At 43.1% G+C, this 13,203-nt stretch overlaps 1 protein-coding gene across 1 annotated transcript in view; it reads right to left on the bottom strand.

Annotated features, from left to right (window-relative positions):
* LOC311036403 (connector enhancer of kinase suppressor of ras 3-like) overlaps nt 1-13,203 on the bottom strand; it is a 96,304-nt gene that overhangs the window by 21,011 nt on the left and 62,090 nt on the right. The window contains exons 11-15 of the mRNA XM_084045083.1: nt 11,769-11,959; nt 11,525-11,611; nt 10,177-10,448; nt 4,603-4,640; nt 809-851 (exon numbers count right to left, since the gene is read on the bottom strand). Coding sequence (XP_083901209.1) covers nt 809-851; nt 4,603-4,640; nt 10,177-10,448; nt 11,525-11,611; nt 11,769-11,959 — 631 coding nt within the window. The remainder of the gene's footprint in view (nt 1-808; nt 852-4,602; nt 4,641-10,176; nt 10,449-11,524; nt 11,612-11,768; nt 11,960-13,203) is intronic.

The raw sequence follows: 13,203 nt of genomic DNA, 5'->3' as shown, positions 1-13,203 counted from the left end.
CTCACTCCCCAAAATGCATATCCCCAAATGTGACCCAACGGTGCCGTCCCGGGGAACTTCCGCACTCTCCTTTCGCTCTCCAGGAATGTGGAAGTGCGGAATGCGGAAGTCCGCCGAAAAAATGCAGAGCTTGAGCCGACTCAGCCCTGTTCGAGTTAGCCCTGCTCGAGAATCGTAACTCATATCCCCCCTAGTGAACATGTGCCGTATTTGCCCCCCCCCCCCCTTCCAGTCAAACGTTTGACTTCTTGGGACGGAAGTCACCCGTTTGACGAGTGAGGATGCGTTGTGAAAGACCATACAACTGTTGTGTCATTATACTGACTGACTGTCCATCTGACCCCTATGGAGGAATGTCTGTGTGTGTGTGTGTGTGTGTGTGTGTGTGTGTGTGTGTGTGTGTGTGTGTGTGTGTGTGTGTGTGTGTGTGCGTAATTCGATTTTGGGATTGCATTGTCTCCTGGTCAGAGGTCAAGGGTAGAGAAGTTACTCTGTCTGCACTCTGTGGTGAAAACATCTCAATCACAACACATGTTTGTAGGAATATTCTTGCCATGTAATGATAATAAAAATGCTTATCTGCTTGACCACCAAACAAAACCTTTAGACACGGGACTTGTTAGTAATAGATCCGTTACAGCATTTACATATCTCTTGAACATTTGTCTCCTGACTCACTTCTGTGTGTGTGTCGCTCTCACACACACACGTGCACGCACGCATGCACACACACACGCACGCGGACGCACACACGCACACACACTAGGACTCATATCGTTTAGGATCTGACCAAACAAAACGTTCTTACCGCTTGAGAGAAGGACCAGGATCGTATATTTGGCTGACTATATCTGTAAAAAAAAGAAAAAAGAAAAAGTAAGAACAATATGTACAACAGGCGTTTGGTCTGCTCTGCATCAGACCACCAGTGACAATGCCAATAAGAGGTTATTATTGTTCCTCACAGTATTTACAGTAAACACAGATCAGTTACCTATTTATTTCTTTTGCCCGATTTATACAAGTTGTCGTACGACGGCGTCGCACACTGAAAATAGCAGACCTACAAGCTCACAGTACGTTGCAATGGCGACACTTTGTGAGCTTGTAGGTCTGCTATGTTCGGAGCGTGACACCGCCACACAACGGAGCATAAATTAGACATTACCCCCCCTCATGTGTGTCCTTGAAGCTTTAAGCTAACCATCATACTTTTGGTTCTGACAAAAAATGGCTGGAAGAAAATCTCCCAACACATACTTAGCGCTTCCCCGAGCTTATTCATAACCACTCATTATCTTTATCTATGTTCCAAGTGGGGCTCACTTTGATTTGGCCCCTCGCAAAATAGATCCTGCGGGCAAGTCTGTGGGCTGGCGTTTTTTTGTCTGTGTGTGTGTGTGTGTCAGTGGATCTGATAAATATATCTGGCAACCAGCCACAGCGCGGCATGGTCGAGTCAGACGACAGACATGCTATCCCCCATGCGGTGCTGAAAATACTTCAGATTTACGTCAACTGATGGCAGAAGGCGTCGCCCTGCAATTTCAGGGGCAAGAACTTGTCTGGGGCTTGTTTTTCCTGCCTGTTGATTCCTACAGGTTTTCTTTCTCTCCCACAGCTATAAATCTTGACATTTTTGCCTCTTCCTTTAAAGTGCTAGTTTGTTGAGAAGATATTGATCACATTTGCGGGTGACACCTTTGTAGATAGTCTGTTCTGCCTCTGGCACAGAATGTGGCTTTTTCTCTAGAAGACAGAATCGTCGTAGAACAGAACTTGACATCTGTAGCCTAGGGTGGGTGACGGCTGATCGAAGCAGTCACACCTGGCCTGAGTCAAACTAATTAGGCTCTGAGCTGGGTGTGACGAAACACCTGTTGGTGTTGGGCGTCGAACCAATCGATGCGCAGTCAGGATAAATGGGCTGTCCACATGCATAGAGTGATACAGAGAGAGAGGGTGTGTTATGATGACAGGTTCATAATCTCACCCTCATAAGATCTTTGCATGTGTCTGTCCACGTTATATCTGCAACAAGGCATGGCCTGGCGGAGATCTGCGCTCCGAGGAGCACACTTTTCTAGTTTTATTTGTGTTGACTGATATGTCATTATTCTTCCAGCATCATCTGAATAAACCAGCTGTCAATCAGATACCATGGCTTTCATTATTGGTAGATAACACGATACTAGTTTATCTGATGTCGACTGGTAAACAACAATCTTATGAAGGGTGTACGTGCTGGATGTACGTTTTAAACATTTTAAAAGTTAGAGGAGATCCGAGCACTCAAAATTTGGAGGTTAAAACAAAGTTTATTCTATAAAAAACGCCAACATGTTTCGAGCAGATACAGTCTTTATCGGGACGAGAACTGGAGAAGACTTTTTTTTATAGAATAAACTTTGTTTAACCTTACATCCTCTCCTCCACTTTTTGTTGAGTGCTCGGATATCCTCTTCCTGTATAAGTCCACATTCCTGCTGCTCCTAGAAGCACCTTCAATATACTTGCAAGACATTTTTATCTCCTTCGTGCACCCCCGGCTGGCCTCTGTGTTTTTCCTTCTCTGCAAATAATAAAGATTTACTGAAGGAATGGTACGTGTATGTACAGTATATGTCCCAAGTGTGCTGAGCAGCCAGGCTTGTGACGTGCAGCAGTCTTTACGCGTGCGTGAGGCCTTATGTCTTCTAAGAATAGAACAGTGTGGAGGGAGAGAGCAGGGGTGTTGCGCGTGGTGATTACTCATCCATCACAGTGTTAATGTGGAGAGTCACTCCTCCCCAGGCCCAAACTTTCCAACAGCATATAGAAGCCGGAGGGGGCCACCACCACCACCACGGATGTATGGATGTAACGCACGTCATCATCGCATTATGGATGTAGGGTGGTCGTGCTATTTATGAATCGGATGAGTGAGAGAGAAATCGTGATGGTAAATGGGCCGCATTCATAGAGAGCGTGACTTTGTAATCTTCCAAGCCATTCAAAGTGCTTTACAATGCACGCCTCTCTCACATTCAAACCATTCACAACAAACACAGATGGCTGGACTCTGGTCATGTGAGGTGGTGGTGGTGGTACAGTGTCTTTGCTCAAAGATACTTTGATGCGATGACAGGAGGGGGCAGGGATTGAAACCGGGAACCTTATGCTATATACTTCCTAAACCACTTTCCACCCCTTATATGTTTCAGAGTAGTGACATATCACTAAAGATTCTGCAAAACCCTGATCCATAACTTTGTTCATCTGCTTCAAATAACTTTGTTGACGTTGTCAACAAGTCAGTGTCCTATACCGACACCAGGGACAAAATTGAGCCGTCTTCAGGTGTATTGCAGCGTTTCAGGTGTCCCGCTTGACTTAACCCATTCAGTCCGGGAACACATCTGTGTCATTTTAGATGTCTTTGGCTATTACTGAAAAATCTATTTGTGCAAAAATTGTTTCCAAAAATATATGTATTCAAAGATTTGCACAAATTTTTAAATAATTGCAGATCGACAAGCTCGTAGCACGGTACTCTGTGCCACGCTACGAGCTTGCAGATCTGCTATTTTTTTAATAGCCAAAGTATAGAGTAATGGTTATCAGTGGCGTACCCACTGGAGAGGCCAACTAAGATCTCGCCTCCCCTAGAAAACCCAAATAACCCGAAAATGCGTCATGCTCGCTGTGCTTAATGTCCTCAAAGTCACACATCCAACAAGCTTTGAACTGAGCTCAATTTTCGATTGAGTTGAAATTTCTTTTTGGGGGGTAATGGTGGGGGTGCAAAAAAAAAATCTCGCCTGCCCTAAATGTAATTCCTGGGGACACCACTGATGGTTATAGCTCAAATCTAAAATGACACAGCGTTCCCGGGTTGAATGAGTTAAGGACTGCTTCTCAAGATGCCTGTGTATATGTATACAGTCAGACACATCTATCGTTTCATTTCAGATCAGTATCAAATTCCTTCAGCATGAAAAGCTATTTGAACACGATGGCTGCATGGTTTTGTAGTTCTCTTGGCTTGTCTGAGGCCAGGGTGTCTGTCTAATAATGATCTTCCCTGGTCGTAAAAGCAGCACCCCCCCCGTCCCTGTCCTCTTCTCAAGCACACCCAGATTCCAAAACCTCCTGTCCACCACGCCCTTCATGAGACAGATGAGACCAAACAACCCAGCCAGATATCTTACTCTAGTTTCTGATGACCTATGGACTTAATAACACATACTGTAGGCTCTATATCTGTGTGCGTGTGTGTGTGTGTGTGTGTGTGTGTGTGTGTGTGTGTGTGCGCGTGGAAAAAATGGATGAACATTAGGCATAAATGGATGAACAATAGGCAAAAGTGTATGAATATTAAGCCGAAATGGGTGAACATTGGGCAAAATAAAATCAATATTAGGCAAAAATGGATGAATGTTCGGTGAACATTCGGTGAACATTGATCAACAAGCTATTTGACCTTCACTATTTGACCTATGAGAAAGGTTTAAGTAGTTGAAGACTCACGCTATAAGCTCTTTCTGTGTGTGTGTGTGTGTGTGTGTGTGTGTGTGTGTGTGTGTGTGTGTGTGTGTGTTGAGTGTGAACAAGGTTACTGACCTGTTGAGAAAGTCGCTGCTAGAGCGCCAGTTGGAGCCCTGTGATAGTACATAAACATGGGTGTGTTAACACACTGTGACGTGCTCTCATGACGTACACCTGAAAGCCTGTTAAAATAAGTGTTAAATAGCTCTGCATTCTGATAGTGATCATTGCTATAGAGCAGTGGTTCTCAAATGTATTCGTGTTGCGGACTGCCATCTGAAGATGTTTTCTGCACAGGGACCCCCAGAAGAGAAGATTTATGTAAAGAAAATACTAATCGAAACATTTCCGATGTTTTATATGAAAAATCAAACCGATCCGTCTTGATCACATGACTATAGACATCATGTGTACCGATTTGCGTGAAATCTGTCAAAAACTGTGTTTTGCTAACATCGACCTCCTGGTGGCGCTATAACAGGCCCATGTGAAAAATGTGGGGCAGAGGTTCTGCTCTGGCATCCAGGGAGTGTGTGTGCACAGTTTCGCTGCGATCAAGCCAACGGTGCCGGATATTAGCTGTTCACAGACAGAAGGACGGACGGACACACATACAGTACGGACGGATGGATTGACAGACGGACAGGGTGCAAAACAGCCTCGGCCATGCCTTTCGGCCTGGTGGAGAGTCCGGAGACAACAAGTGAAATTGGAAGTGATGGAACTAACTAAATCGGAACTAAAACACAATCAAATTGGTTCTCTCCTGATTGCATAAGATTGGTATCCTAACCTGAAAATGTATTTTCTGTTTACTAAAGAGCTGGAGAGACTGGGAGACACCTTACTGAACAAACACTCTGATTACTATCGGAAATATATATAGACCTTTAACTTCATCCTTTTTTTTGTAAACCGTATCACTTACACCCCTTTAAGACACTCTCACCCTGATTCTGTCTGTCCGATATTATATATTGTCTTTGTCGGGTGGAAAATGTGTCAATGTGTTACTTTTCAGGATTCTAATTCAAAAACAGCAGAACGACAAGCTCGCTTCGTGCCGCATTTCAAGCTTGTGGATCTGCTACTTTTGATGCTTTTGTGTGACGCTGTAGTATGATCAAGTAAAGCAGGGCATTAATTTATGAAAAAACACACAAAGTGTCAATATGGAGATAAGAGGTTTCTGTCCGACAGTGACAATATATTGATATATTATATATTGTTGTGCAGTGTTTATGAATGATCTAATTGTGCAACAAAAATATTCAGTATACTGTAGGTGCATCTAGTACGACCATATTTCTTTTGGCCCTTCTGGCCCGAGTCAAAATTGTCTCACGATTAAAATATTGATTCTTGGTGAATTCAAGGTTTGGTACATAATTATTATTATTATGACTTAAACAAAATAGCAAAAATAGCAAGAACTAATTATGCACAACGCCATCGTACAATGAAGTATAGAATAGGGCTTCAGTGGTTAACAGAACAATAGCTTACTTCTGTCAAGAACAGAAACCATTAAAGAGTAAAAGAGGCCAGCAGATCATTCAGCATGTCCCTGTAGGGTGTGAGGGTGTCTGATTGATCCCGTATGCACCGTCAGTGGGTCCCCAAATGTTTTAATTTGAAGCACCTCCTCCATAACAAGTACAAATGAAACCCAAAGGACTCGTAAGGGTCCATTGGGTTCCATGTGTACACTCTCAGAGTTACAGACCTGTAACGGTCCAGTTGGAACCCCATCAAGGAACCCGGAGGGTCCTCGGACCCCAACTTTGAGAACCACTGGATTAGCTTGATGCACTAAAAGGGGTGTGGTCACACCAGCTCAGAGTCTAATTAACCACTTAAACCCCATATGGTTTAGCGGAGTCCATCAGGGCTCTATACTAGTGTATTTTCTGTTTTCTGTTATTGTGAGGAAAGCTTTAGCAGAAAATAGCGTTGTGAGCTTGTCGATCTGCTATTTTCTACTAAAGCTTTCCCCACAATACAGATGCTGGGGTTTCAGTGGTCAACTCGGGCCAGGTGTGACTGCTTAAATCATTGGTTCTCAAAGTGGGGTCCGGGACCCCCAGGGGTCCTTTGGGGGGTTCCAGGGGGTCCTCAGGAAAATGTGTTAATACAGCATCACAATCATTTTAACCACTTCATCCATTTATATGCTGGCTATTTAAAATAGCAGATATACAAGCTTGTAGATCTGCTATTTTTGACATTTCTTTTTAAGTATTGTGAAAAATGTTGAATAATTTTTAATATTTTAACACAAATCTTCTCTTCTGGGGGTCCCTGGCACAAAATATTTTCAGATGGGGGTCCGCGGCCAAATTTATATCAATTTGAGGGTCCTTGGCACAAAACTGTTTGAGAACCACTGCCATCACCCACCCTACACCTTTCATTCACACTTGATTTTGTGATTTAAAAAAAAGAACACGCGCCCAATCAATCGACACGTGCGTTTCAACATGAAGTCAGCATGCCAAGTTTTACGCCGTTACTCATCTCTGTGTTATGCAGGCGTGGCGTAGAATGTTAGCGGGAGGGCGAGCAAACATAGCAGCGTGTTAAAAGCAGAATGCAGGTAGCATTTAGGTGAACCACAGGACTTTCAGTGCAAATTAGTACGGACCGCAGGCGTCCGTATAGCTTGGCAGGCGGAGAGCAGAGTGAAGCAGCAGACGAAGTGTTGGAAGAACAAGAACAAGAAGAGAGATTAGAAAAGAGGTTAACATCATGCACAGAGGAGGGGCAGGTGGAGAAGGAGGAGTGGGAGTGGGGGTGATATTAGTTGAACATTCGTCCTGACAGCGGTCAGATCTTCATCTCCAAGGTGGACGAAGGTTTCTTGTACGTAGGTGTTCCTCACTCTCCCTTCCAAACAAACAGGGGGTGAAAGCCATGACAAAATAGCTGACCATATTATAGCTATAACCACAGGACAGGTGTATGTTTGTTTACAGAGTTTTTGAAATACTTGGAAGTGGTGTCTGTCCCTGACAGAAAACATGCTCCAAAACATATGGTTTGGTTTTATAACCCCCCGCACACATACCCACGCACGCACACGCACACACACACACACACACACACACACACACACACACACACACACACACACACACACACACACACACACACACACACACACACACACACACACACACACACACACACACACACACACACTTCTCGTCAAAGTAACAACATGCTACATAAGCATCACCATCAGAGACAAAGAGGGAGATGGCTATGTGATCTATAGGTTAACTACAGTACATGAACCCTAGCGTTTCACATTGTGAGTAAATAGCAGATCCATTGAATAGGGATCTGTTGATTAATTTAATTACATCGGACTATCCTTTTAGCCTTAATGTCTTGCTGTACCACGTGCCGTTTACATTTCTGACTAATAAAGTATTCAATCAATCAATCAATCAATGTGAGCCTGTAGATCAGCTATTTTCGGCGAATAGATTTGGTGTAGACTAGAGGGAAAAAAGGAGGGGGCATAGTATAGAGCCCTGGGGGACCCCAGTCACATGACGTAAATATATAGGGTTCAAGTGATTAAAAGTTGATACAACTAGTTGTATCTAAAGCTCAATTTGTATTCCATCACACGCCAGATTTTCAGCAAAGCGACACAGTCGTATTCCGAGCATAAATTAGGCTCAAGTTATCAATCTGCATTCAAATGCTGATTTCAGGACACTCACAAGCAGCAAATCATGTAACTGATTGATTGGCACTGGTGGATGCATTATATGAGCAGTTATCACAAACCCGTGGGAAAAAAAGAAAACAACCAAAGGAAGACAATACAAAATGGTACTGAAATTAACTGCACATTTTAATCCAATACTATTCAAAATCGTACAAAAGTCAGGTAAAAGAACAGTTGTATTTCCTACATTGTATTATTACGTGTTTTTAATACTGTCATTCTAGCTCCTGTCTCACCCACAAATTATCCACAACACTGACCAACGGTGCCACTAATTGAGGACCATTTGACCTAAGTGTCTCCAAAAAAGACGATGGGACTCTTTGAAAAGGCCAGTTATTGGCGTCAACCAGCTGTGTATTTAAGCCTTTTAGGTGGTTAATTAGAGAGGGCACTGAAAGACAGGATACTGTACAAAGTAGAGTGCAGTGCAAAGCTTTGAAACCATAGCAAATATTTGCTGATGACGACAAAAATGCCCTTTTCCATACCCAGCTGTCAGTAATATGCATAGTTTACAAGAGGCAACCATTGGTTAAACCGATCACAAAAGGTATAATATGTAAAAAGTAACACGTCAAATAAATGCACAGTTACACTAACATGAACATTATTCCTTTTTCTTTTAGTTAGTTTTAACAAGTATTTACACAAATTAAACCAAAAGAAGCACACACACACACACGTGTTTTCGAGAGACCTCAGCGAGTGAAATATTAAACAATGGTACCAGAGACTATCTCGACTGAAACCGATTTAAATTAAATATACACAAAAAGGAGTCCGCAGACATCAATCACACAAGGCCAAAAGCGTAATTTATACTCTGCCGACAAGAACCCGAACTTGAAGATCAGTCATTTATTTTTGCAGGCGCTGTAGGGAGTTCCTAGTGCATCAACAGAGATCACCCTCCCCACCTGGCTTCCCACCCACAAACAGTGGTGTAAAGTAACTAAGTACATTTACTCAAGCACTGTACTTAAGTACAATTTTGAGGTACTCTTACTTTACTGGAGTATTTCCAATTGTCTATACTTTTACTTCTACTCCACTTCATCTCAGAGGCAAATATTGTACTTTTACTCCACTACAATTATTTGAAAACTTAAGTTACTAGTTACTTTGCAGATATAAATTATTACATTACAAAACATACATTAACCACTTTAGCCCTATTTTATACATAGGCTATTTGAAAATAGCTTTTTCCACCACTGCCCACAAACACGATTATGCCAATTATGTGCATCGGAGCGCCCACCAACCCAAGCCCAGATGCACCGGATTCAAACTAAACCTATAAGTCTTGAAGACGAGTTCTTGTCGGCTAAGCAACACCGTTGTGCGATCGAGTATACATTAAGCTAAAGTGTCCAAAAACCTGAATACATCCATCCTCTCTTACATTAATACAAACTCTATAGCACCTCAGACTTTGAAGAAGACTTCATTTCCCATGATCCTCCGTGGCACCTCAAAGTCGACAATTCAACTGAGTGTTCCTACATTGTTCTGGAATGTTCCGCAGGAACCCCCCTGAGAGGTTGTTGCGATGGTGCTGGTAGTCACAGAGGAGGAGGAGGGGGGGGGGGGGGGGGAGGGGGGTATGGGGGGGGGGGGTTGTGGGTAATGTTAAAGGGTTGATGTAAAAACGCAGTGAGTACTACTAAAGCAGGTTCGGTTGAGGAGTATAGTAGTAGTAGTGCTAGTAAACACCAGGGAGGTAATGGAGGGTAGGGGGAGAGAGGAGTGTGAGAGAGCCCCCAAAACTGCAAAAATACAGCCAGGCGTATAAAAAAAAAAGGCACTGAGGAAGGACAAAAGACAGGAACAAGTATAAGCCCCGGACAGGAAGCGCATCATCATCAGTGAGTCAATAGCTTAAGCCGCGCGATCCAACTGACCAGTAGCGAGCGTTCTGCTGGGTTGCGCTTGGAGCTGATGGGGGCTACGGGCGGGACGGTCTTTTTCACGTCCTCCTGGTAGGGGATGGTGGCGCTGTTGTGGAGGAGGTCCGAGTTGGAGTAGTAGCGGCTGCCCCGGATGTGGTCCACGCCGCGGACCAGGTGTCGCTCCCCGCCCCCCGCCGGCCTGTAGGGCGGCGCCACGCACGGCGCCTCCTCCGCGATGGTGGGGATCCGCTCGTTGCTGAGGTACCGGTACAGCAGGTCTTCACCTGGAAGCACGGATGGAAATATGAAATCTTGTATTAGTGATGGAAGAAGTACTCACATTTCTTACTTAACCCATTAAGACCTGAGGTGATTCTTAAAAATGTTTTCTAAATCCTAACAGTTTTGGAAAAAAAAAAAAAAAAAAAAAAAAAATGTTCAAGATTTTTCCAAAAATAGCAGATCTACAAGCTCATAGCGCGGCACCGAGTGCCTTGATAGCTTGTATATCTGCTATTTTTTAATAGCCAAAGAAATCTAAAGTGACACAGTTCCAGGTCTTACTGGGTTAAGTAAAAGTATCAATACCCTATTGTAGAAATAGTCAAGTACAAGTCCGGTATTCAAATTTTACTTGAGTAAAAGTACTAAAGTATTAGCATCAAAATATACTTAAAGTACCAAAAGTAAAAGTACTGCAAATTATGCAAAAGGTCCCATTTCAATCCCATTTTATACAATTTACAAATGGATAAAATGGATAAAAAAATCCTTTGAAAATAGTAGATCTACAAGCTCACAACGTAATTTCTTTTTGGCTATTTTCAAATTGCCAAAGTATATATATGTATATAGGTATGAAGTGGTTTTGTAAAAATAATCAAAACCTACAAAGTAACTAAAGTTTTCAAATAATTATAGTGGCATAAAAGTACAATATTTGCCTCTGAGATGTAGTGGAGTAGAAGTAAAATGATTTTAAAGTGGAAATACTCCAGTAAAGTAAAGATTCTTCGAATGTGTACTTAAGTACAGTACTTAAGTAAATGTACTTAGTTACTTTACACCACTGTATGGGGGCCCCTGGCACAAACATTTGCTGCTTGTTCATCTACTATTCTTTGTGTTCAAAGAAGTTCTTGTTAAATGTGAACAGAAATAAAGATATCAACGTGTGTGTGTGTGTGTGTGTGTGTGTGTGTGTGTGTGTGTGTGTGTGTGTGTGTGTGTGTGTGTGTGTGTGTGTGTGTGTGTGTGTATGTGTGTGTGTGTGTGTGTGTGTGTGTGTGTGTGTGTGTGTGTGTGTGTGTGTGTGTGTGTGAGTGAGTGTGAGTGTGTGTGTGTGTGTGTGTGTGTGTACCTTTCCTTCCTTGTGCCCAGGGTTTGGCATAAGGATCGATTATTCCAAGACACGTGTCCACTGGCATGGAGAGAGGTCGCGGTTTACCTGTCAAAAACGATGATTAATGATGATGATAATAACAACAATAATAATAATCATATCATTATTTCATTTACATAGCACTTTTCAAAACAAAGTGCTTTTCACAGTATATGAAATGAATAATAAACTAATTGGAACACTGGTTGGGTACTGTACTGACCACGGGACGGCTTGTGCTCCCTCATCCGGGGCTGGACCACGTTGGCCTCGATGGGGTAGCCGGCGGCCATCTTGTCGTAGTCGGCGATGGTGAAGCGTCTGCGGCTCTCCTGGTCCAGGTAGGAGTTGGGCGACTCGCTGCCCTTATTTGGTCGTTTGTTGATGCTGGAAAAAGAGCCCGTCCGAGACTCCCTGCATGGAGACACAGAATCACAATCAGCGTTGCCAGATTTTTGCGAGATAAATAAGCAACTAGGTCTCTGAAAACAAGCCCAAAAGAAGCGACTAGGCCACATGAGCATCGGATATTTAGCCGATCTACAAGCTCACGGTGCGACGCGTTGTGAGCTTGTAGATCTGCTGGCTTGAACAACATGGGAAGCAGGCTCAAATAAGCAACTACACTTTAGAAACAAGCCCCAAAAAAGTGCAACCTGCAACAATAATTACGAGCGACTTAACAGAAAAACAAGCCCAGTCGCTTATAATAAGCGGACATGGCAACACCGATCAGAATCACAATCAACTTCACAGAGAAAGGGAGGAAGAAGAGGGGGGGCAGGGGAGCAAGGGGAAGAGAGAGAAAGATCAATACAATCTACGTACAGTATTTACACATAGACTATATCTATCCTGTGCGGAATTTACCTGGGGTTAAACATTAGGGGCGTGAGCATACAGTAGCAGCAGATACTGTATATACTGTACACATGATATGGACTTTGGGTAAGCTGCAAGAATAATAACATTCATTGTACATGGGATTATGGAGTATAAGCGCTTGTCAGGTTCGACCGCATAGTCCACATGAGGTACAATCAATCAAATCAAGTTTTGCAAATTGATTTAAAGATTTTCTTTTTTACAAAATATGGATCAAAACACCTGTAATAAATCGGTGGTTTAGGACATTGGTTCTCAAAGTGGGGTCCGGGGACCCCCAGGGGTACTTGAGGGGATAACAGGGGGTCCCCAGCTAAATGATTTGTAGGAACCAAATGGACCCTTATGGGTCTGTAACTCTGAGAGTGTACAAATGGAACCAAATGGACCCTGACGGGTCCATTTGGTTCCAATTGTACACTCTCAGAGTTAAATTGACATAGATTTTACAATATAAATTGCGGTCCAAGTGATAGAAATGCCATTAAATGGGGGTCTGTAGCCTATAATGCATGTCAAACTGGGGGTCCTTGAAATGAAAATGGTTGAAAATCACTGCTAGAGCTGTAAAAAAAAATCTTCTCTTATGGGGGTCCCTGGCATATCTTTTGAAGTGGGGGTCCGCGGGCTAATAAGTGTCAATTTGGGGGTCCTTGACATGAAAAAGTTTGAGAACCACTGGTTTAGGATTCTCCAAATATCGGGATCAGAACCAAAAATATGGCAGAGGTGAGAGGTCAGGCTCCAGTGAATATTTCCATATTGTTGGCCTT

The sequence above is a fragment of the Gymnoscopelus microlampas genome, assembly GCF_963454915.1.
Source record: "Gymnoscopelus microlampas genome assembly, chromosome: 20".
In the NCBI taxonomy this organism is placed as follows: domain Eukaryota; kingdom Metazoa; phylum Chordata; class Actinopteri; order Myctophiformes; family Myctophidae; genus Gymnoscopelus; species Gymnoscopelus microlampas.
This window is presented reverse-complemented; position numbering and strand designations above follow the sequence as displayed.